The following is a 23,370-nucleotide window of genomic DNA, read 5'->3' as shown; positions in this document are numbered from 1 at the left end:
CAGCACTGCAGCTCGGCTTCCACCTTGCCACTCTAGAGGCACCAGACTGGAAGTACTGGAGAACAATTGTCGCGGAACAGGGCCATGGACAGAGATCTATCTGCCTGGACGGTAGAGAGGGGATGAACGCACTGTTTCCCACGGTGGCCACCTCGCGTCATCCCCTCCTGCGTCGCATCTCCCATCTGCTCCATCTTTCAGACTCGATCAGACTACTCCCACGTCCGACTCTCTCACAATCCACTGCCTGCTTTGATGCGCCCAATGGTGCGACACATATGAAGATTAGCAAGGTCGGGACCCAGATCTGATGTCCCTTTCGCTCAACGCAACTGCGGCCCCTCCTTCCCCGTCCGGCCCTCCTCGACCTTAGAACGCCCCCGTCTTCATGTCTTCCTCGCACCACTGACAATGGCACAGTCCCTTCCCCATGGCTCCAAACGTCTCATGACGAGGCCTTTAATCGCTTATGGCAGGCATCTGACGACAACAACAAGCGACCCAGCGCCTGCATGGTGCAGGAATGAGTTGGTGAACGCGTCGCTATTGCCTGCCAAAGGGGTACGGGGGCAGTGGTTGTGCTGCAGGACAGCGCCCCGTGCAAGGGCACACTCGGGGCGACAGACATTCATGGGGCTTTAAAGCTAACCTTGTACTGCTGTGAAGGAGAAGGGCGCTGCGGCGAGGGGCGAAGGGGTAAGGCTGCTGAGGGCCCGGAGCTTAAGACATAACATCTCCACTCTACTTACTCATCTTGAACTCTGGCAACTCTCCACTCAGTCGTTCACAACGGAAGCGACCGTCAACATGCGGCAGCCGTGCCACCACTACGCGCGCGGCAACTGCTGGTGAGTAGAGCAGTCCGTCGCTCTAGCAAACTGACTTGCCAAGGAGAGGAGACAAGTGTAACTTTGCACACATCAAGGCGTCCAACGGCCAGCCCAGTGGCCAGGCAAACGCACTTGAGGTCAAGACCCAGCCGCCCAAAGCCCCTGCACCGGCGGCGATTCTCAGCCTCTCGACGGAGCCTCCCTTTCCTACACTGAGCGCAGTGTCAACCACCCAGTCGGACGAACTTGTGTTCCCCGTTCGCGTGCAACCCTACGCCCAGTGTATCCGCACCATTCTTGCTGCCAAGCGGGATGGACACGCCATCATCAATGCAGCTAGTGCCGATCGTCTCATCGGTGCCATCATCCAGTCCAACGCCCACAACACCGGCTGGGTATGTAGGATCAGGTATCGAGACACTGACAACAGACCTTTGAACAGCGCCAGGCGACACTGGCAGACCTCTCTGATGTGAGTTGCGACTGCTGCGCCCACTGACCCCAGGTTTCGGAATGGGGTCCAGCACGCCTGGCCGATGTGTTCAGCTTTCCCAAGGTGTCTACCAAGGGCGATGCAGCGACCACGCTTCCGTTCCAGTCCTACATCGGACTCATTGCCGTGCGTAGAGGCTGCAAAGCTCTTTGCTGACTCTCAGTATCTTACCTCGGGGTCGGTCCTCAAGACGGCCGCCAAGAGTTCCACAAAGTGAGCCCAGGCCCGCTGATCGGGGCGCCGCTAATGCCAGCTCTCTTTACGCCGTCGTTGACGCCAACATTGACCAGTGCATCACTACCCTGAAGACCAACATCACCACATGCATGGCAGACAAGTCGTTTTACGACGGCCTGTCTCGTCGCTATGGACTCGCGACGATCTCGACAGTCAAGATCATCTCCGGAGCACAAGTGTTCAAGCCCGTCGCTAGCATGATCATTGAGTGAGTCTTGACGCCCGCGAAGCTCACACCAGATTTGTCAATCGCTATCGCACTGCGCCCACCACCCATCCTCGTCTGCAGGAGTTTGCCACCTTCTTGCGCACGAAATTTGAGGATTGGGCGGCCGCCATGGAGACCTCGCAGGCTCAGTTCCGAGACCAATTGGCCCCCCAGTCGACCGCCGACAGGAAGGCAATCATCGCGGCGATTCGCAAGACCATGAACCTCATGAATGAAACGGTTTCTCAGGCTCTTCCTCAAGCGGAGAACGCTACGCAGCGCGTCCTTACCTCTGGGTCATCGCTCGGTTTGATTGCCGCTATTCATCGCGAGTACGACGGACCAGGCGACTTGTCCAAGGATGGCCCTCGTCATAACAATGGTGAGTGCACTTGGCTCAATCTGCGCTGACCGAAGACCATGCGGACATTCGTCTGATCGGCATTCCTCCCACCGAAGAGGAGATGGTCGCTCAGCGGGACCCATACATGCCCGCCAACATTCCTGGTGCGCGTCACCACTTGCCGGATGACAGTATGGCCAAGATGTGAGTACATGGTGGTATTCCTCTGACGTTCAGTCTTGATATCCAGTTCCGCCTCCTGCGTGCCGACATGGCCGGCGGTCTCCAGCAGGGCATCAAGGCTGTTCTCGAGGACATGGGCTCGACTGATTTCCGCAGCACGCAGCGTATGTTCCATGCTAGGGGGGAGCTGACTTTAGTCGCCAAGTGTCTGCGGGATGGGGGAGGATGGTACATCGACCAGTCTGCGATGCGCGACTCTGTGTAAGTGCCACTGGCCGCTGCAGCTTACTCGTAGCCGCCTCCCGATCCTTACCGACATCTCGTTCGTCAATCTCACTCTGGACCGTCGTCACGGCCTCGTTGTCCATGCACGTGCAACTGCTCCGCCTGGACGGCCCCGCGCTACTACGGTGAAGAGCCGCGTTGACTACTGGCAGCAGTCGAAGCGCATGCCCCAGGGTGGCCTTGTGGCGCTCGTCACGCGGTACAAGCACGGCGATGCTCAACTTGCGATTGGCATCCTGACCATGAGTGAGCAAGTGCACTGACATGTGCTGACCGACAGTGGCGTCCAACTTTGCCCATTCGCGCCCCAGCGGTGACGATGTGCCGACATTCGATTTCGGAATCCACTTCATCGATCCCTCCGTCGGCCTCGAAGCTGCCCAGATACTCCAGCAAGGCGAGTGCCAGGGGTTTTCTGATCGATTCCTGCTCGAAAGCCCTGTTCTTTACGAGGCTATGCGCCCCTGCTTGCGCAGCCTTCAGCAGCTGGAGCCACTCCGCGTTCCCCTTCAAGAGTATCTGGTGCACAGGGACCTTGACGGTATCGAGATCGGTCTGCCCCAGTATTCTACGGCGCCTAACTTCACGTGGGACTTGTCCTCCCTCCTCAAACCCGAAGCTGAGGTCAAGTCTTGCACCTTCGACCCTCGTGACGATCTTTCTATCGCTAGTGCTCGGCAGGTCCTTCATGGCTTCAGCAAGCTGGACCCCAGCCAGAGTGACGCCGTGGTCGACTCACTCCTTCAACCTCTCAGCCTCATTCAGGGCCCGCCCGGGACCGGCAAGACTTTCACTGGCGTCGAGTTGCTGCGTGTTCTTTTCGCCAACGATGTTGGTCCCGTCCTTCTGCTCGCGTATACCAACCATGCGCTGGATCACATCCTCCGCGCTGTTCATGACGCCGACGTCACACGCGACATTGTTCGCCTCGGCACCCGCAGTAAAGACGAGGTTGTCTCCCAGTACAACTTGGAGACCATCAGCCAAGTGCAGGGACGGAGCCAGTTGAATGGCATTGTCGGACACTCGTACAAGGATATGAAGGAGGTGGACGAGGTACGTTGCAGTAGAACCATGGTTGCTGACGGTAGCGCTTAGAAAAGCTCATTGTCAATATGGTCGCCGGCAATCTGTCGAACGACAAGCTGTTCAACTACATGGAAGTCTTCTACCCGCACATCGGCGCCGCGGTCAATCAGCCCCCACCGTTCGTGCTGGAGCTGTTCAGTGTCGAGCAGGGGAGCGGTGAATGGAAGCGCTCCGGCAAGAAGTCGAAGAAGCAGCAAGAGTACACCCTCTGGGATTTCTGGAAGGAGGGAGCGGACCTGAGCCATCTCAAGGGCCTGCAAGCTCAAGCACGCCAGCCGGAGTCCCCCGCCAAGCATAGCCCCGCGCCGTTTTCGCGGTTCCATTTGCCGGCATCGGAGTCCAAGCTCACGAAGACGTCAAAGAAACGGTCAAAGCTGGCCCCCAAGCCAACTCCGGAGGAAGAGGATGATGCCCAGGAGCTCATCGCCGCTGGATATGGTCACCTTCTCGCCGACGTCGACGACTACTTCTCAGACGAGGAGGCTGAGAATCTGGAGGTCTCCGAGAACGACCTCGTGGGACGGCCTCCGACGGACTCGGAATCCGAATTCGAACTGGGCAACATGCCACCTCCACCCACTGCTCGTGATGCGCTCGAGAGGCAGGAGCTGTTCCTGTCCTTCTTCGGTCTCAAGACCTTGCCATCGATCCCAAAGACGAAGCGCGACGTCTCAACCCTGCTGGATGATGGCGACGTCTGGAGCTTCTCCCGTGAGGAGCGTCGTGCAGTTGCACGCCTGATCGAAGGTGAAGCTAAGCGTTGTCTCGACGAGGAGTCCATTGCCGAGTTTGAGACTCTCACAGCTTTGCACGAGACGGCGAGAACCAAGTTCGACGAGGCTACCGACAACGTGCGCGTCTCACTCCTTAGCAAGATCCAACTCGTCGGGGCGACCACCACCGGCGCCGCCAAGCTCGGCGGCGTTTTGACGGGCTTCAGCCCGAAGATCCTGGTCATTGAGGAGGCCGGTCAAGTTCTTGAGGCACATGTCCTCAGCAGTCTCGTTCCCTCTGTCGAGCACGTGATCGCTATCGGTGATCCCCTCCAACTTCGTCCCAGCGTCAACACGTATGAGTTGTCGATGGATAACCGCCGTGGTCGAGAGCTGTTCCGCTTCGACATGAGTCTCATGGAGCGCCTCGCGCTCGCTGGACTCCCCATGTCTCAGCTGTTGGTGCAGCGTCGCATGGCGCCGAACATCTCGTCTCTCATTCGCAACGCTCTGTACCCCAGCCTCCAAGATCATGAAACCGTCGCCGCCTATCCTGAGGTCGCAGGTATGCAGAAGAACCTGTTCTTCCTGGACCACAGCAACAAGGAGGCCGGCGGCGGCGACAGCGGGAGCTCGAAGACGAACCGTTTCGAGGCTGAGATGGCATGCGACCTCGCCCTCTACCTTCTCAAGCAAGGGCCCTACAAGAAGGAGGGTGACATCGTCATTCTCTGCGCGTATCTCGGCCAGATGATTGAGATTCGCGACATGCTCAAGGGGAAGGTGGAGGTCATCATCGACGAGCGGGATCAAGACAAGCTCGTTCAGACGATGGGCGATGAAGAATCAGCCGGTCCTGACCTGCCGCCAAACACAGTCGCACGCACTGTAAGCCTGAACAGCCAGATCTACCTTCGTACTGTCGACAACTTCCAGGGTGAGGAGGCCAAAATCGTCATCTTGTCCCTTGTTCGCAATGCTGGTTCGGCCGATGTGCTGGATCCCAAGACGAACGCCACGATCGGCTTCTTGCGCTCCAACAACCGTAGCAACGTCGCTCTGTCGCGTGCCCAGCACGGCATGTACATTCTCGGCAACGCCGAGCAACTGGCTGGGGCAAGCGACATGTGGCGCAGTGTCGTCAACGACCTCGCCGACCAAGGCGCGGTCGGGCCTGGCTTCCCGATCTGCTGCAAGCGTCATGGGCAGGTCGTGTTCATCGATGCCCCCGGCAAGTTACCTCTCGTGTCGCCCAATGGCGGCTGCAACCAGCCCTGCGACAAGACCCTTGTCAAGTGTGGCCATAAGTGCACGCGCGCTTGCCACCCTGACGACGAGGAGCACGAGACCTTCCAGTGCCGTGAGAAGTGCTCGCGCGTCCATTCCGTTTGTGGACACCCCTGCGAGCGACGCTGTTACGAGAACTGTGGCAACTGTTTGGTCCGTCGGGAGAACGTTGAGCTTCCTTGCGGGCATGTCGCCGACGTGTTCTGGTACGTCTTTATACCGCAGTGGCCGGCCTGACCTCAGTTTCCAAATGGAGAATCTCGCGGCGATCAATTGCAGAACACTTGTGTCGAAGAAGCTGCCGACTTGCGAACATTTCGCCATGGTCGCATGCTGCGACGAAGATCTGACCGACGTGAAGTGCACCAAGACGTGTGACGGCGCCCTGAGCTGTTGTTCGAAGACCTGCTCGAACCGCTGTGGCGACTGCCAAGAGCTGAGTCGGGGAGCGGGCACTGCCGAGATTGTCAAGCGCACGACCCACGTCCGTCACCCGTGTCTCAAACCCGTCCCAACCTGCGGCCACCTCTGTCAGCGCGATTGCGGCTCACAGCATGACCACACTACAGTTACCTGCCTCGGCGACTGCCTGAGGGTCTGCACGCATTCAGCGTGTCCAGAGAAGTGCAATGTTGCTTGCGCGCCTTGTGAGTGTCCATCAAGACCACCGCTGACATCTAGGTCAGCAGCAATGCGAGTGGCGTTGTGAGCACGCCGCTGGCGACTGTCAGCTGCCCTGCGGCATGGTACGTAGATCGAAACGAATCACGCTGACAATCAGCCGTGCGACCGTCTGCCTTGCGATGAGCCGTGCACCGGCACTCTTCCTTGCGGTCATCCGTGCAGCTCCGGTATGTTGCATGAATGCCATCTTGCTGATGTCAGTTTGCGGTGAACCGTGCATGATTCAAGTGTGCAAGGCCTGCGCGACCGATGATCAGCTCGATCAGTTATCGGATCTCATTATGCAGGCCACTCTGCGTGAGACGCTCGCGGATGACCCCAACACGCCTCTCATCACGCTCGAGTGCGGCCATATCTTCACGGTGGAAACTCTGGATGGCACTCTCCGCCTTTCCGATTGCTACACGCAGGACGCCAAGACCGGGAAGTGGACGGGGCTCGCGACTGCTGAAGGGTTCCAGAGCCGTATTACTTGCCCGAGCTGCCGCGGCAGTGTCACTTCGCCTCGCTACAACTGCTCGACGAAGCGAGTCCTTCTTGACATTCAAGAGCAGGTGGCGATCATGCGCTACGGTGCGGAAGTCGGTCAGGCTGCGTCAGAGCTGGCGCGCTCCTCCCCTGCGGACCAGTCGTCCACTATTAGCGTCGCCCTCAACAAGACCAATCTTCTCAAGCCGGGCACCGTCAAGTTCGCAGACATGCGGCGCAAGTTGTTCCCGCTCGGGAAGAAGGACGACAAGTGCATCGAGCCTGACTACTTCAAGTGCGCGATTCCTGGCCTCTTCGGCATCGACGGTGCAGCTGGTCAGCTTTGGCAAAGGTTTGCTGGGCCCACGTTGCACTTGTACCGTCTCCTTAGCGAGATGGTCATCTCTCACCGCATGCCTCACAATGCAGCTTACGAAGGCGCCATGTCGTCCATCTACTGGAACGAGCTCACGATCGCCCGGGAGTCTAGTGTCTCAGCCACGCGTGATCCGTCTCAGGCCGCGCTTCTCACCGCGCGCCGGCGTCTGGGAGCCCCTCCCCCCGGTGGAGAGAGCCGTTTCAAGATTGAAGCTCTTCTGCAAACAATTCACGCACGCCTCAAGTTAGCAGCGACGGCAATTGTCATCGGCGAGGAGCTCCGCAAGGACCCGGCCCCCAAGCGTTCGAAGGGGAAGGGGAGGGGGGGCGATGAAGGCCAGATCCGCGGCATCTGGAGGCAGCAGGCTCGTGCGTTCAATGCCCTCGCGACAGGCCTGCTTTGGTCGGCGCAACGCGATGTCATCCTCGCAGCTCGCATGGCCACCCAGAGCAAGATGCCCCGCCTGGTCATTGACAGCCACGTTCTCAGCCTGCGTGTTGAGTTCGAAGAGATGCGTCACAAGATCAAGGGTGAGATCTACGCAGCTGAGAATCACCCTCGTGAAGAGGAGCGTAGGGGTCGACGCTTCGAGGCCGCAGAGAAGGCGGAGAAGGAGTGTCTCCATCGTCTCAAGAAAACTGAGAACGCCTTCTTCAGTACCGTCAACAAGTTACCCCTCGAGCATCCGGACAACAGGACGCTCCCTGACCACATCGCCAAACTTCTTCCCTACGCCGACTCTATCCTCGACGAGTGGAAGAAGTTTGCCAAGCAAATCGATTCTGGCGTGTGGTACGAGAGTGTGTCGCTCCAGGAGAAGGAGGCTATCGTCCGCGCTACGATCGATGCCGAGTTTGGGACGGCCGGCCGTTTCTACCAGTGCCCCAACGGGCACCCATTCACCGTCGGTCAGTGCGGTCAAACCATGCAGGAAGCGCGCTGCCCCGAGTGCGGATCCACCATCGGAGGTCGCAACCACCAGCTGCGCATCGACAACAGTCGCGACCAGGAGCTTGAGACAATCGCTCGCGGTGTGGGGGGGCGGCAGAATCCCTATATGAACCACTGAACACTTGAACCATGCTGTGACTAGTCCCTATTCGTAACCAACTTCGTAACCAACCTATGCCCTATGCAACTGTGCCGCTGTGCCGAGTCCATGTGCATTCTTACAACAGCTCCTTCTTGACCTCGTCGACACTCTGCTTCACGATACGCACCATTTCGCTCGCCTCGGCCTCGGTAATGGTGTAAGCGGGCGCGAGCATGAGGACGTCGCCAGCGTCACCGTCAATGCCGCCCGTGATGCCCAGACTGATGAGCCCATTCTTCATCGCGACCTCCTTGACGCGGGGCGCAAAGCGCGTCTTGAGCCCCTTGGGCACCTCAAACTCTGTGCCAATGAAGAGTCCCTGTCCGCGCACGCCGTACACGACGGGATCGCCGCGGAACGCCTCCCGGAGCTCAGCGACGATCTGCTCCCCACGGGCCCGCACGTTGGGGAAAAGCTTCTCAATCTTCTGCACGGCAGCGAGCGCAACGGCGCAGTTGACGGGATGGTTCTGGTACGTGTGCGAGTTCTTCCAGGGCCCGTTGGCGCGGATCGTGTCCGCGACGTGCTGGTTGACGAGGACTGCTGAGATGGAGACATAAGCGGCGCCGAGGCCCTTGGCCATACTGACCACGTCGGGCTTGACGCCCTCAGCGACCGTCTTGTGCGCGAACAGGTCGCCGCTGCGGCCCGAACCACACATGACCTCGTCCATGGCGAGGAGGAGGCCGTGGCTGCGCACCACCTCGGCCATGGCCGGGAAGTAGCCTCGGGGCGGGGGGATGATGCCCGGTCCCGAGCCGCCGACAGGCTCGACGAGGAAGGCGGCGCACTTCTCCGTTCCGAGGGAGCGGATCTTGGCGTCCAGCTCGTCGGCCATGCGGCGCGAGAAGGCTTCCTCGGACTCGCCCTCCTGCATGAGTCGAGGGGACGGCATCGACACACGCTGGTACACGTCTGTGAAGTAGGGACTGTAGAGGTTGCGCCGGGCTGGTGTGTAGCCTACGCCGAGGGCGCCGATCGTGTTCCCGTGGTAGGCGTACTCGCGCCCAATGATGTAGGTGCGGTCCGGCTCGCCGCGCTCGAGCCAATACTGTCTGACGAGCTTTAAAATGGCCTCGTTGGCCTCCGAGCCTGGCGTCAGCAGCGACAGACACGGGGTACTCACCAGAGTTGAAGAATGCGCCAGCGACAAAGGCGCCCTCGCTCTTGCTGCAGAGGTAGCTCGCGAGCGCCTCGGACTTGGAGTGGTGCAGCGCGCCGTGGTATGCGTACGGCATGGCCTCGGCTTGCTCGGCCATGATCTTGACGAGATCCGGGTTGCTCGATCCGAGACAGCTGACGGCCGCGCCGCCGCTCATGCCGTCCAAAACGCGGCTGCCATCCGCCAGCGTGAAGGCGACACCGGAGGCGGAGACGGCGACGGGCTGCGGTGGCGAGCTGTGGAAGACGGGACCGGTGTTGGACGAACGAACGGCGGGAGGTGTGGATGCTGGCGGAGGGGTGGGAGCCTGGGTAGCAGCAGCTGCAGCGGCGTAGCGGGGAGGGGTGTGAAGACCTCGCCTGAGCAGTGGGCGAAGCATGGCGGGACGTGAATGATAGCGAGTGGACAATGGGAGAGAAAAGGAAGGGGATGAGTGGCTTGAAGTACGTCGCATCGACGCCCTCGAGCTGGCCCCGAGTCGTCGAGTCGGTTGCCCGATGCTTGCCCGCCGAGGCGTAGCGCTGAGCGACGTAACGAGCGGCGTCGTCGTGTGCGGTGGTTTGGCAGCGTTAAACGATGTCGAGTGGTCGAAGAGGGAGCGGTTACTTGGATGCCCACCTGCGGGCGAGATCTACGAGTTGATCCCGGCCAGGGCGATTGGACCGGCCTTCTCCGGCCGAGATACAATGAGTTGCCCGATTGCCCGACCTGTCATACCTCTGACGTGTACTCGACCACACGCATGCATGTCCCCGCTGACGTCTATGAACGATCCTATCTCACCGTGTGGACTAGGAACTGGTCCGGAAAGAACATCTTATAGTCTCTCAGCCTGCCCCACAGCCTCCTCCTGTCTTGCCAAGCTGCCGAGATGTAGTCGCCGGGGTTGCCATATGGGATGTTGTCGAAGAGGAACATGTCGTCTCTCTCAATCAGTCCAGCAGACACGAGCAGCCCATCCCAGCTCGTCCCAGGCGGCAGGAGCTGGTCCAGCCCGAAGATTCCGCTTGAGTAGTACTGGAGCTCCTTGAGAAGTTTGGCCATAGCGTCAGGGAGCACCTCTCCACCGGCAGCGGTAATGATGATTGGTATTACGAGTTCCAGACCAGACATATAAGTGTGTTGATGTTCTACGGCGACCAAGTCCGCGCCTGGGTCTGTCATGCATCGGAGGTTAAGCGCCAGCTGACGGACACGCCACGTCCGGCGGCAGCCCCTCTCGCGCTCAAGCATGCCTGTGAATGACCCGCAGGTTGGAATTGCCAGACCGCGGCTCGCATCGACATCCAGGAAGATGACATTTGGAGCCCAGTCGAGGACCCCTCCGAGCGACTCGCCGACTGTGAAGTTTTCGAATAAGCGCGAGACTGGTTCCGCGGTTTCTGGTGGCCGGTTACTGATCATGGCGGGCAAAATGCCGACTTGTTCGATTGCGAGGGAGCGAAAGCCCCGCCAGTCCACGATGCGCGTCTTCTTGAATACGGGGATCCACCGAGATCGTTCTGGATGCGGTCCGGGCTTGATGGGAATGACGTACCACCTCTGCCGGGGGAGCGGGGCGTGCATGCCGAGCTGCCAGAACTTGACCGTGCCGCGACCTAGCTCGACGGAGATGTCGGGGTACTTCAAGTTTCTCGAGGACACAATGAGTTCGCAGTCCAGCCCCTCGCCTTTACCCCTCCTAATGGAGACGTGCTCGGCAAGGTCAGGTAAAGATCTGGTCCGCCACGCTCGGCAGGTCCTGCTGGCGGCAACGAGGGTGGGGTAAGCCAAGTGCGGCCATATCAGGTCAATGATGTGAGGGTATGCGAGATGGTCAATGGTGGTCATGGTCAGGCGTGGTTATCAAGGTCGGTCGTAGACGTTGTTGTGTGCAAGATGGGGTCATGACACCGCCCCAAGGTGATAGTTAAGTAATCGGATTGCAGCAGCAAGAGACAGATCACTCGGGTCCGAAATCGTTGGTGACAGAGTCGAAAAGGTGCTAGGCGATAGGTGAGGTCACATATCGTGAACAAACTTGAAGGCTTCGTCGCTGAAGAGTATGCAACTGGTCGCCGTTCGAATCGCGTTAACTCGAGCGAAATAAGTGCGATGCCTAGGTGGATGGAGGAGAAGCAGGTGCAAAGTATGTGCTGTTGGTCAATCTCGAACTGGGATGAGCTTAGAGCCGATTGCAGGAGCGGAATCAAAATTCCACCCTGCTCAACCCTGCTCAACCTCCTCAACTCCCCCTCTCATCATCATCCCGCCTGTGTCCTCCTCGGCATTGGACATCTGACACCTGTCGCTTCAAGCTTACAACTCGTATCAGGAGCACCCTCTAGATAGCCTAGCTCCCCTCCCCTTCAATGATAGCTTGGCAGGCTCGTTCGGGTCGCGATCCCCTCCGAATCGAATTACGGAAGCCGGGGCGATTAACCTAGGCAATGTCCACTTGAATGACCCGGGTTGCAGTCTCGTCCTTCTCATCACGAAGATATCTTGCACCGCCTCTCGGTCGGTCTATTAACTATTCTCAGGACCCGAACAAGATCAAACATCACCCCCGCCCGTATGCCAAGACGAGACGTGCAGAGACGTACCTTCCTGTGACGGAATAGAGTTGATATATCTCGTCAACCCTCTCAGGCACTACAGCCGCGCTTCAATCCCGGATCCGAACCTCACCCTGTTGGGGTCATGTCTGAATTGGCGGAAAGTGAGCTGAACCGGCAGAGCTCTGATCAGCTCAACCTGCTTGAGGAGCAACGCGCGATACTCGGAGTGAGTTTGGCTACGCTACACAGTTGGGCAGGTGTTATAACAGAGTCTGGGGGGACACAGAGTGACCATAACTCTTTCATGATGCTGCCCATTACCCTTCTCGCGCTGTTAGCACCAGTGCTCGCCACCCTCCTCGACCCGTTCAGCTTCCATCTCTCGCCCGACCTCGGCGGCGATGGTATCGAGAGGCGTCAAATCAGGACGTGCCAAGGATCTCTCGTGTTCCAGACCTGTCCCGACGGCAGCTCCTGCGCGCCTCCCGGCTTCTTCTGCTGTGGAAGTACGTGCGCCTACCGTTCACAGTGGATGTGCTGACAACAGCGACGGGCGCGTGCACGGTGGGCGACCTGTGCATAGATGGCTTCGGTTGTTGTCCGGCTGGCACCCCCGAGAAGCTGTGCCGTGGGGCAGCGGACCTGATGCCCGGTACGGATATCAGTAGTATGTCGGCTTATATCTCGAGTATGCTGGGGACGCGCAGCCAGAACTTGTTTTACACCAGTGAGTTCCCGCGTCCTTGCTCAGACTTGCAGAGTGATACTGATTGCGAGCGTCGGTGCCGCCGGGACAGGGGTTTAGGACCAGCACGCATACACGCACTGCTCTCGCCGCGGCTTCGTCATTCGCGTGGCCTGAGAAGGACGTAACCCCTAAGGGCTCAGTCATTAGCATGAAGGGCAAGCGCTCTCGGCGCGTCGACCTCGAGAACGAAGTGTCTGTGACGGACGAGTGGGCTACTGTCTTATCCTGCGATGCGTCAAAGGCTGGGCTGCGCACCAACTCATCAGTTGCGAGGCTCGAGATGAAGCTCAGCACGGATGTCGCCGGAATCTCGATCGCCTCACAGTCCGCCGACACGGATGGCACGCTGAAGCTCGGCTACGTGGACGACAGTGTCAGCCTGGAGGACCAGGTTGAGGTCCTGCCTCTCTTTCCGACCAAGAATGGCACCAGCACCGGCTGCGAAGTGACCCTCAAATGGAGTCGGGAGATCGAGCAGGGAGGTGTCGCGCAGACAGTTGAGATCAGTGTAAGCTGGCCAATCACACTGAAGAGACAGGAGAAGGAGCTGTGGACACAGATCAACCAGATTGTCGTTTATGCGGACAAGGAAGCGATGGACCAGGCGAAGCTGGGCGAGACGTTCGATCCCGACACCGTGACAGGGAGTCCATCGGCCGCTTCGTCGCCGACTGCTCAGTCCCAGCCTACCGCAGGTCAGACGAGGTCCGTGGCGCCCTCATCTTCCGCCTCCACTTCCCCGCCGGCTTCCGCATCATCGTCAGCGGTTGAGGCGAAACCTGACACTGAGGCTGTAGAGGCTGGTCAGAGCTCGGGAAGCACTCTTGTTTACAGTGTGTGGGGCCTGGTTGTGTCTGCTATGCTGGCTCTTGTGGTGTAGGTGGGTATTGCTGCTGTTCTACGGAGAATCGGGTAACAACAAATGTAAGGGAATGAACCGCGACATCATGACGAATCACTAGGGTGTCTCTTACCTGCCAAAGATCGTAACATTCGACTATACTTGCACATGAGATCTGGGCCAATGACAGCAGCTATTGATCATTCGGCGTGTACTGACCTCCTGCCGCGTAGAGCGTTAGAGTGCACTGCGCAGTGAGTTGGAGAGAGCAAGCTTCGTTCGTCCCGGATGTTGGCAGCATCACCTGATCTCGCGGAACCAAACACGGCCTCCACCTCCACCCATCACCATCACCCGGAACCAAACAACCTCCACCGTGCGATCGACGGTTGACTGTGCTCCTCCTCCGACGAGCGCACGTTCAGCCGATCTTACTCACTCGGAAGACCTTCCTTTCCCCGTCATACTCACCACTCTCCCCACTACCATTTCCTCCTAACCGTATGATCCCTCTCTGACCATGCCTCCAACCACAGCAGCACGCAGGGCTCCCGCCTCCGCGCGCATCGCCAAGCTCGGCCCCGTCCCGCAGACAATCGAAGACGCCCTCGCCTCCAAAGAGGCTCGCCACTGGGAGAAGGCAATCGACCGTGAAATGGAGCAGCTCTCCAACAAGCAAGTCTGGACCCCGATCACTGCATCCCCAGGTGTCAAGCCGCTCGGCTCTCGCTGGCTGTTCCAACGCAGCGCCACCGCCCAAGGTATCGAGTATCGCGCTCGTGTGGTGGCCAAAGGTGGAGGTCTTCCCTCCAACAACTCGGTCGACACCAAAGCTCTTTCCGGGCCCAGTACAGACACACTCTTCTTCCTTCTCGCCTACGCCCACGACCACCAGCTGTATGTCACTCACATCCGCATCGAAGACCCCTGCCTCTCCGTCGACCTGGAGCAGCCCGTCACCATTGCCATTCCGCCCCGCCAGAAGTTCCCTGGGAAGAACGCCTTCCTTCTTACCAAGGCCCTGTACGGACTCAAGACTGCTCCTGCGGCGGGGCGCCTGGCCATCACTTGCGGACTTAAGGGCGCAGGTCTCCAACCCATCGCTCATGATCCCAACCTCTTTGTCGACCACAATGCCGGCTTGGTGATCGAAGGCTACAACACGGCCATTGCCATGATGTACGACGGTGGCGTCGTTGTTGCGGGTCCAAAGGGGTATGGCCAAGACGTCCTCGATGCCCTCCATCAATCGGGGCTTCAAGCGGTTAGAGGGCCTCAAGACCTCATCTTTGGCCTCACAGTCCGCCGCGATTCGCCTGATCCTGACTGCAGTGACAGGTTCACCATCAGCCAACCGCAATATGTCGATCGCGTCGTCCAGCGTTTCAACAACGTCATTGAGTATCCCGTTCCTCCTTCGCCTTTTCCCACCCCGCAACTTACGACTGTGCTGAAGGCTTTTGCTGGTTGCATGACCTGGTTGACTAGTACCTCACACATGAGGTACGGCCACTATGCTGCCGAGCTCGCCCGGAACGCTCAGCGGCAGCTTTCGCCCGATGAGTGGCTCGACACCTGGGAGGATGCGTACAACCTTCTCAATTGGCTGAAAAAGGACGACGTCCGTAACTGTCAACTTCACATTCAGCACACAGCTATCGATGGGGCTCCCAAGCTCTTCGCCGCCACGGCCCCCGACGGCGACGTGTTTCGCGTGAATATTTTTCTGCAAGGCGCGTCTATCCAATGGTACAGCCGCGGGTCTCAAAGCGCCCTTGACGATGACGAGATGCTCTGGTGCGGAATTGAGGCGGCAGTCAAGAGCCTGATTCACTGGCGCAGCATCTTGCGCGAGATTGAACCCGTCGACGATACCCTGGTAGTTGTGTGCAATACGGGCAGGATGCCCTCTCGCTCCAAGGCCCTCAAGGATGCCGTCGCCACCATTCGCTTGATGAAGGAGGAGGGAATCGAGCTCAGAGACTTTCCCAGTGAGGACGATAACGGACACGTGTGGTGTCCCTGTTGCTGCTCGCAGGGCGTTGGAGACGGTGAATAGTCCCAGTTCATGAGGCACTGTTAAAAAGCAAGTCATGAGGTACTGTTGTAAAGCAAGTCAAGCCAAACCGAAAGATGTGTGCACTACTCCACTTGATGTATAGTCGTTGCTGTTGTGCCAGCCGAACGCACTCGGTGGGTCTCTGCATGTGCCTCGAAGAGACTCACAACACCCACCTAGTGCCCATTCAGACGAAGCACCTACCCCCGACAATAAAGCTTTGCATTGCGCTAGCACATCTAAGCAACATGCAGTGGCTTGCTGCAGTGATCGATAGAGTCTGCTTACTTGCGGCGTAAGCAGTTGCCCTTGCAGTCGCAGGGATTGGTCTCTCCGTCGCCGCCGAGTACGAAGCAGCGGTTTTCGCTTCAAGCTCGAGCGCAGTGCCTCCGCTATTGTCCCTTGCGTTATTGAGGTTGGCGTCAAGCCGGAAACGGGCACCGGATGGCCCTCACTGCGGGCTCTGTCCGAAGTGCGATGAGGCGCATCGACTGACTGCTGTGTGATCGATACGGGGACAGGTTGCGGGGCGTCTTTACGACGCGCCTCGATCCCCGAGTTATATTGCGAACCGATCCAACGCTAGCATTGGTGCATCTCACCGTTACCTCTGCCCACTTGAAGCCGGTGGGTGGGTGTCTGCCTCATTCCTCGACTATGAAAGAGGCATATCTTTTCCGGCTCAGTCCACTTCATGATAGGTGGTGTGATATCCAACGAGCTTTACAACGAGGGTTCTGAGCAGTAGCGGCCATTGATGAAGTAACCAATGCGACGGGCTCCCTACTTTTATATAAGGTAGCAGGATTGCTTGGCAACATTAGCGACTTAGAGGTCCCAAGTCAACCATTCAAGTCGCTTAGAGCCGTACCGAAGCAAGCGATGCCGATGGTCTGTTCGATGCACAAGCTCCGTGCTCGACTATGGCTTTGTTCCTGCTGCCCACACAGCGCATCCTTTTTCCTGACTCACATCCTGCCAACCTGCCGAGGCACAATCGATCGCCATAGTCAGTCGCCGTCAGTGCTCCCACCGTTACGTGATGGGTCAGCTTCCTTTTCGAGGAAAGGTTAGGCTCTCGGAGGAACGTGGGTCATTATCCCAGTCGACACCGCAGTATCTCGGAAGTCCGCGCCGAGCTCCGCCAAGATCGCCGCAGATGCGGGCTCTTGCGGACGGAGAAGTGGACGGGGAACGCTGCAGCGGAGGTCGGAAACAGCCCCGGAGGCTCGGAGTTGTCATTCGGAGGCGCTGAGAATGTCGCGGACAACAATGAGCATGATGCAGTGAGCGGCCCGGGGGGAGTGATGAGAGCGGCGTCGATGGCTATTTCGAGATGTGCGGTGTCCTCGTGATCAGGGATGTCGCCTGCATCGCCAGTCGCCTCGGCAATCAGTTAGGATGCGGCTCATCCTTCCTCCGTCGATCCGTTCCGCGGCCCGCAACGTCGCGATGGGCGATGACGAGAATGGAAAGCGATGTGTCAACGATCAACGCAAGAGCGCTCTGCATGGGTGTCGAGTGGGGATTGCGTAGTGTGTGGGGAGAGTGAGATGGCCAGTCATACTGCTTGCAGTGTGCTGCGTCGACTGGGCCAAGGATGCCCAGGCCAGCGATGCTCACGGCCGCGCACGCAGGAGATGCATTGGACGGGGAGAGGGAAAGCAAAGTTTTGCTTGGCTGATGTGATTGTCCTTGGCGAGGTAAACGAGAGAGCGAGGTTTAAGCGCTTAAGCGAATAAGCGAGCAACGTGCCAAGATCCGTGCTAACGCCGTCCGGGGCCCTGCAAAATTACTGATCCCTCAACCAACGCCTCCTTGATCTCTCGACGACCTTTGTCTTATCGATCCGTGGATCTGTTTCGCTGCATCGACTTCTGCCTCCCCCATCTCCACGATGCCCCTCTTCTCGCACCCAGAATAGCCCACCTCAACCTGGGACTGACCAATGCAGACACGTGCACACCGCGCACGGGGTGGGCTCGATTGCGGAGCACCATTCCCGCTCAGAGGGGCATCGCAGATATCTCGTCTCTAATACGCCGAGCACACGACCCCGCGGTGTCTCTCGGCCGAATAGCCAGGCAAGCCGCCACAGCAGTTCTGCAGCACTACGTGCCTCGACCGCCGGCATCACAGACGCGTAGTGATCTCTGAAACTCACGAACTAGTCTTAACTGAGCGACTTTGGCATCGTCGATCATCTTTCCCCGCACTCAACTTTGACTTTTTCCTCGAGACACGACACACACGACTACGACTCACGATGTCTTCGATGGACCCCTACACTCCGCCCGAGACCACCTCTCGTACGTGTGGTTCTCTTGCTTGCGCTCATTCACAGTGCTTATCGGTGTCGGCGCGAAGAAGGCCGGACAGTCTTACCACCTGACTTTTTTCAAGGCATGGATGGGAGGATTCATGATCGGATTCGGTGCCAACCTCGTGCACGTTATGCACGGAACCGGCGGTGTCATTGAGGAGAAGGCTCCCGCCATTACGAACCTGCTCGCCGCACTCTTCTTCCCGATCCCTCTGCTCATGATCCTTGTGACTGGCCAGGAGCTGATCACTGCCAACCTCATGACTCTCCCCATGGCTGCCATCAACGGCCGCATCAAGGCATGGGAGGTCCCTGTCAACTGGCTCATCGTGTTCTTTGGAAACCTCACTGGTGTCCTCGTTTACGCCGAGCTTCTTGCCCAGTGCTCTGAGCTTTACACCGGCGAGGCTCTTCTCGCCTTCACCGTCAAGCTCGCCATGAAGAAGTGCAACCTCCCGTGGGGTGTCGTCGTTCTCCGCGGCATTGGCTGCAACTTTTTGGTCTGCATGGGCGTCTGGCTCGCGGTCACTTCGCGTGAGATGGGCTCCAAGATCATCGCCATGTACCTCCCCGCCGGTCTCTTCGTGTTCCTCGGCATGGAGCACGTCGCTGCTAACATGTACTTTGTCCCTGTGCGTCCTTCAAATCAGCGTGCGACTTTTTCTGACATCCAGATGGGCATGATGAACGGTGCCGACATCACTGTGGGCCAGTATATTGGCCGCTCGATCATTCCCAGTTTCATTGGCAACAGTGAGTGAAAACGTGCAGAGGCAGAGGCTAATTCATTCAGTGATCGGTGGCGGTCTCCGTGAGTCGACTCCAGCATTCCCCAGTTCTCCCTTACTGACCCCGCAGTTGGCATTCCCATGGTTTTCATCTACCACCCCCCGATGCTCCCGTCGTTTCTTACGCGCAACAAGAGCGAGAGCTCTCTGTCGACTCTGAACGAGGCCCCCACTCGTTCCAGGTCCCGCATCGCGGAGGCGTACCCCATGGAGGACATTCGCACCGATGAGTCAATGGCGAATAAGGTGTAGGCAGGCATTCAACTGGACATTCTAGACATCAATAGAGGGCCCCAATGTATCAATACTCGTACCCGAACTGAGGCCCCCGGGCCCCGACGATGCAGCACAGAGAGCACAGATTGCGCAGATGCAGGCACAATGCACGAGCAGTCACGCGAGGATCACCGCGGACATGTGATGGCTCAGGGACATCGGTCAGGTGGACGATTTCCGACACGGGGTGGCGCATCACGTTGGCAGCGTCCCGAGCGAAGTCGCTGCTCAATCGGACTTTCGCCCGCAGTAGAGATCCAACGAGGTGCCGGCAGGTGCTCTTGAACAACGTCTGAGTGCGAGCATCGAGGTGCCAAGACTTGGTTCCGGGGAGATGTGCTCGTACTGACAACGTCGGGCAGATGTGTTCGGACTGACTCTGCTCCTTCGATGACCGGCGCGCAAATGTTGAAGCAACGGTCCGGGCCAACGGCAACAGCATCGCATCACAATTTCTCCAAGATACACCTCTTCGGGGGCCGTGATGTCGGGCGCCGGCAGGAGTTTAGTTGAGATTTCTGCCCGCAGTCGGCTGCCACATTCCTGGTGTGGTGGCGGCGCGTACCGGCAAGGAAGGCTCCAGCAGCCTCGCGACGCCTCGGGTGACGAAGCAATCAGTGGGCATGCTGAACGGCTGACTGGCACCTGACTGAGCCAAGGGCCAAGCCAAGTAGCTGTGCGTTATCTCCCCCACTTATTCGTCTTGGTGCCGCTCAGTATATTCCTCTGCACTGAGTCGCTACGTGAGACAGCGGCCGTCACCGGCAGTGGGGGAGCCGGCCACTGGTGCTGCCTTCAACACCTAAGAGTGGGGGCTTCGAACATGTTTCCCATGACAACGCCTGGGGCGGCATGGGAGCTCCGCCTTGAGGACCACAAACCCACATCAGCTGCATAAGATGTGGTGTCCCGATGTTATGTCCGCGCACGGCGACAATAGTGGACAGCGGTCGTATAGCTGGTTCGCCTGAGCAACTTCTACTGCCACGCCGCACGCCCACCTGAAAGCGGGGTGCTTGGCGGCGTTCTGTGCGATACTGCGGTGATGAGTGTGCGGACGATGGCTTATCTGCGGCGGCGGCGGCAACAAGATGGACATGTGCTCGGATGCAATCAGGTGGTCGGGAACCCTGGACGGGCGTGATCGACTGCCGACGTGCCGATACAGTCTTGTGGTAGTGTTCTGCAATCCGTACGTAGGCACCGTATGCAGATTCATATGCTCGTGTGGTCTGCGATCGTTGGCCCCACGGTGCAGCCGTGCAGAGATTCCAGTTGACATCGTGCATTCCCAAGGTCCACAGTTGCGGGAAGGGCGGTGTGTTGCTTATAATAGCCTTGCACATCGCGATGCCCGGATTGTCGTCAGACCGCTCGTCCAGCCCTGAGCTCGGTACAGTGGCCGATCCGCGACCCCCCACCATCCTGCGGCGACTTGCGCCGCAGCATATAAAACACCGCAGGTCACTCAGCATGCCGTGCTCTACTGCTATGTTCTGCTCTACTCAGCTTCGCAACTTCGTCTCTCTTTGACCATGTGCGCCGTCCATGGGTAGCGGTTGATGAGTGCGCGGACCGGCACGGGTCTCGTTGCGAAGATTTTCGAAACGACAACCCTGGGTTTGCTGTGCTGCGGACTCCCACCCAGATCTCGGGCTCTGATACGCCAGCCAATTCTACCGTACTGAGTAGTGGGCGTCCGAATGCGATGCACAGCACTTGTGCATTCATTGACCGAGACTTTGGCGCATCCGGTCGCTATATCTTCATTGTTCAATGCAGAGAAAGCAATCTCGTCGAAGTGTCGATCAGCCGAAAGAACGCTAATGTGCCACTGGCACTGACGAGATGACTGCGAGGGTGGATGCGCATGGGCCGGGGCCGGGGATCGCCGGCCCGTGACCCGAATTTTCTCCCACTTGATTTTTTGCCACCCAACCATCTTCCAACTCGACAGCATCCACCCACCACACCGGCGCATGTCCGATGACTTTGGCCGACGTCCCGGCACCGCCCCCACCAAACGACGCCGATGACGTACAGCGCAAGCTCTACCGTGGTCCAGCAGCCAGCAATGTCAAGCCGACCACCTTGAACCTGTCCGATGACGAGGATGATCTCCACAACATCACCGCGCTGCTCGCTGCGCGCGCGGCCATCACCGACCGCCTGGAGCAGTCGCCCTATGACCTTGTTGCCTATCTCCAGCGCAGCAGGGTGCACTCTCTCCTAGGCTACCCGGATCTCGCCGCGGGCGATGCTTACCGTGCCCTCCTCCTTTCCGACGAGGCTAACACCGAGGGTCTCGAGTTTCACGACGAAGCTCTCGAAGCGCTCGAGGTTTACACTACGGTCCCGCGAGCTCTCTCCGATGTCGAGGCGCCCCCCGCCGGCGATGATCTCCATCACCTCGGATCTGTCCAGGCGTACACTCTCCTCGCTCGCGCTTTAATCGATGTTGGATGCCTGAAGTCGGCCGCGACGTACGTCAAGCGAGGCCTCGACACTGCGCCCAACAACACCGCCCTCATTGCTGCCCGCGACGCGCTTGAGGCGGCTGTCAAGTCTCGCCTAGGCCGCATTCCCGGCGATCTCTTCTCCCCCGACTGCTCGCTCCCCGACACAGCCCTGGTCCGCCGTGAAGTGTACCCCTGGAACGCTCATGAACCGGACCGCTTCGCGCCCGAGTCGCTGGCCGAGCTGAATGAGACGCTGAAGACCATGGCACCAAAGTGCGCAGTGCAGGTCGCCACTCTCCCTGTCCTGGTCGACGGCGCTGCCGTTGAGGGCGCAACTTGCTCCCAGCTCGGCGTGTTCGCGACCGAGGATATCGCGCCTGGCGAGAAGGTGCTCGAGGAGTATAGCTTGCTCACCGCCAGCAATCGCATGAAGGACAGTGTGTGCGACGCGTGTAGCACGCAGCTTCCGCGTGACCTCGACGGCGTTGTCAACTGCGACGAATGCTACGACACCGTCTTCTGCAGCGAGTTCTGCCACGATGCCGCGCAGGAACGCTACCATCCAGCCGTCTGCGGCACCGGTACGGATGAGATCGGCAAGGATCCCGAGCCATCGGAGGCGGACGAGAGCTTGCACCTGCTGCTTCTCGCGCGTGTTCTTGCCATCGCGGCCCATGGCCAACTGCACCCTCTCGGCGTTCCCGAAGTCAAGTACATCTGGGGCGACTTCTCGACAGTGCCCGCGCTCCCGTGGTCATTCAAGTACAACCTCGAGACCCCGCTGCATATCCTCGAGTCCATGGACGTTGACTTCTTCGCCAACCCGCAGTACGACACATGGGTGCTCAACACGCTCTACGCCAAGTTCCGCGGCACCGCGAGCGCGCGTAAGAACCCGCTCGATGGCAAACCAGATGTCGCCGCTGTGCACCCATACTGGTGTCTCGCGAACCATGACTGCGACCCCAATGTGTCTTGGGACTGGGCCGGTCGTATCGTCCTCACCGCGCGCCCTGAGCGCATCAACCTCGAGGCTGGGCTGCGTAAGGGCGAAGAGGTCCTCAACCACTACTGCGACATCCGACTCCCCGTTGACGAGCGCCGAGAGTGGGCCAAGGGACCTCTTGGTGGTGCGTGCCAGTGTGACCGCTGCCGTCGTGAAGCTGGCGAGGTGTAAGCACCTTCAGTCAGGTTGCGGACGTGTTTATCAAGTAGACGATAGCCATAGACGTGCCGCACTGAGATACGCTCCGCGTGCGCACACAGAATGTATAATATGATTGGGTCAAATCGTTCAGGATCGAACCCCTTTGCAACAGTCTGGCGCCGTCATCGCGACCCGCAAGGGAGCCGATCACGGACGTCGATCGTCTTCTACATGGCATCGACGCTCTAAGAACCGTAGCATCGTCTCCTAAGCGGGGCGACACTGACCGTGCGGCTCGAAGTGGGCCCGAACACGATGGAACATACAAGCGTTGTAGCATTGTCTGTTTTTGCGCGCATACGCCATTTAAGGTCACCGGCATCGTGCAAAGGCTCAGGCAACCACAGGTTGTGTGGGAATAGCTCTCATTAATAGACACACGCTTGCCCGCAACGCTGAGCGACCGCCCGCGGCCGGTGCATCCCGCAAACCGAGCCCAAGTGAGGTGAACCTTATGTCGACTTATGTCTGAGATCCCAAGCTCATACGATGCCCCCGGATTTGACGGTCAGAACGCACATAAGCACGAGTCAAACTGGGAGACTTTTTCGTATGGATAACCCCCCAAAAACCGTCCTAACCCCCTAACCCCCTCGAGGGGTTAAGCCCCTAATCAAGCACCTAACCCCCTGCATCCATTCTGCTCATTCCTTCGGTTTAGGGGCCGGGGGTTGT

At 58.8% G+C, this 23,370-nt stretch overlaps 7 protein-coding genes across 7 annotated transcripts; 5 read left to right on the top strand and 2 right to left on the bottom strand.

The window, feature by feature from the left end:
- Positions 1-807: 807 nt before the first annotated feature.
- A1Q1_01079 (uncharacterized protein) lies at positions 808-8,268 on the top strand (the record flags this gene model as incomplete). Its single annotated transcript, XM_014325360.1, has 13 exons — positions 808-848; positions 892-1,225; positions 1,273-1,302; positions 1,355-1,536; positions 1,577-1,768; positions 1,957-2,138; positions 2,186-2,315; positions 2,500-2,555; positions 2,860-3,635; positions 3,683-5,874; positions 6,238-6,315; positions 6,450-6,519; positions 6,589-8,268. 13 exons carry the CDS (start codon positions 808-810, stop codon positions 8,266-8,268), a joined length of 5,943 nt encoding a protein of 1,980 aa, XP_014180835.1.
- A 100-nt stretch (positions 8,269-8,368) lies between these two features.
- On the bottom strand, positions 8,369-9,833 carry A1Q1_01078 (class III aminotransferase; the record flags this gene model as incomplete). Its single annotated transcript, XM_014325359.1, has 2 exons — positions 8,369-9,343; positions 9,402-9,833. 2 exons carry the CDS (start codon positions 9,831-9,833, stop codon positions 8,369-8,371), a joined length of 1,407 nt encoding a protein of 468 aa, XP_014180834.1.
- Positions 9,834-10,228: 395 nt separating this feature from the next.
- On the bottom strand, positions 10,229-11,284 carry A1Q1_01077 (uncharacterized protein; the record flags this gene model as incomplete). Its single annotated transcript, XM_014325358.1, has 1 exon — positions 10,229-11,284. The coding sequence occupies one exon, from the start codon at positions 11,282-11,284 to the stop codon at positions 10,229-10,231; it is 1,056 nt and encodes a 351-aa protein (XP_014180833.1).
- A 1,606-nt stretch (positions 11,285-12,890) lies between these two features.
- Positions 12,891-13,622, top strand: A1Q1_01076 (uncharacterized protein; the record flags this gene model as incomplete). The annotated part of the gene is made up of 1 exon (XM_014325357.1): positions 12,891-13,622. One exon carries the CDS (start codon positions 12,891-12,893, stop codon positions 13,620-13,622), a length of 732 nt encoding a protein of 243 aa, XP_014180832.1.
- A 481-nt stretch (positions 13,623-14,103) lies between these two features.
- On the top strand, positions 14,104-15,642 carry A1Q1_01075 (copia-type polyprotein; the record flags this gene model as incomplete). Its single annotated transcript, XM_014325356.1, has 1 exon — positions 14,104-15,642. The coding sequence occupies one exon, from the start codon at positions 14,104-14,106 to the stop codon at positions 15,640-15,642; it is 1,539 nt and encodes a 512-aa protein (XP_014180831.1).
- Positions 15,643-18,063: 2,421 nt separating this feature from the next.
- Positions 18,064-19,005, top strand: A1Q1_01074 (uncharacterized protein; the record flags this gene model as incomplete). The annotated part of the gene is made up of 3 exons (XM_014325355.1): positions 18,064-18,718; positions 18,759-18,776; positions 18,824-19,005. The coding sequence occupies 3 exons, from the start codon at positions 18,064-18,066 to the stop codon at positions 19,003-19,005; spliced, it is 855 nt and encodes a 284-aa protein (XP_014180830.1).
- A 2,010-nt stretch (positions 19,006-21,015) lies between these two features.
- Positions 21,016-22,665, top strand: A1Q1_01073 (wd and tetratricopeptide repeat protein; the record flags this gene model as incomplete). Its single annotated transcript, XM_014325354.1, has 1 exon — positions 21,016-22,665. The coding sequence occupies one exon, from the start codon at positions 21,016-21,018 to the stop codon at positions 22,663-22,665; it is 1,650 nt and encodes a 549-aa protein (XP_014180829.1).
- Between the last annotated feature and the right edge of the window lie 705 nt (positions 22,666-23,370).

Source organism: Trichosporon asahii (genome assembly GCF_000293215.1).
Source record: "Trichosporon asahii var. asahii CBS 2479 unplaced genomic scaffold scaffold00048, whole genome shotgun sequence".
NCBI lineage: Eukaryota > Fungi > Basidiomycota > Tremellomycetes > Trichosporonales > Trichosporonaceae > Trichosporon > Trichosporon asahii.
Note: the sequence above shows the minus strand (reverse complement) of the source record. Positions and strands in the feature narration are given on the sequence as shown.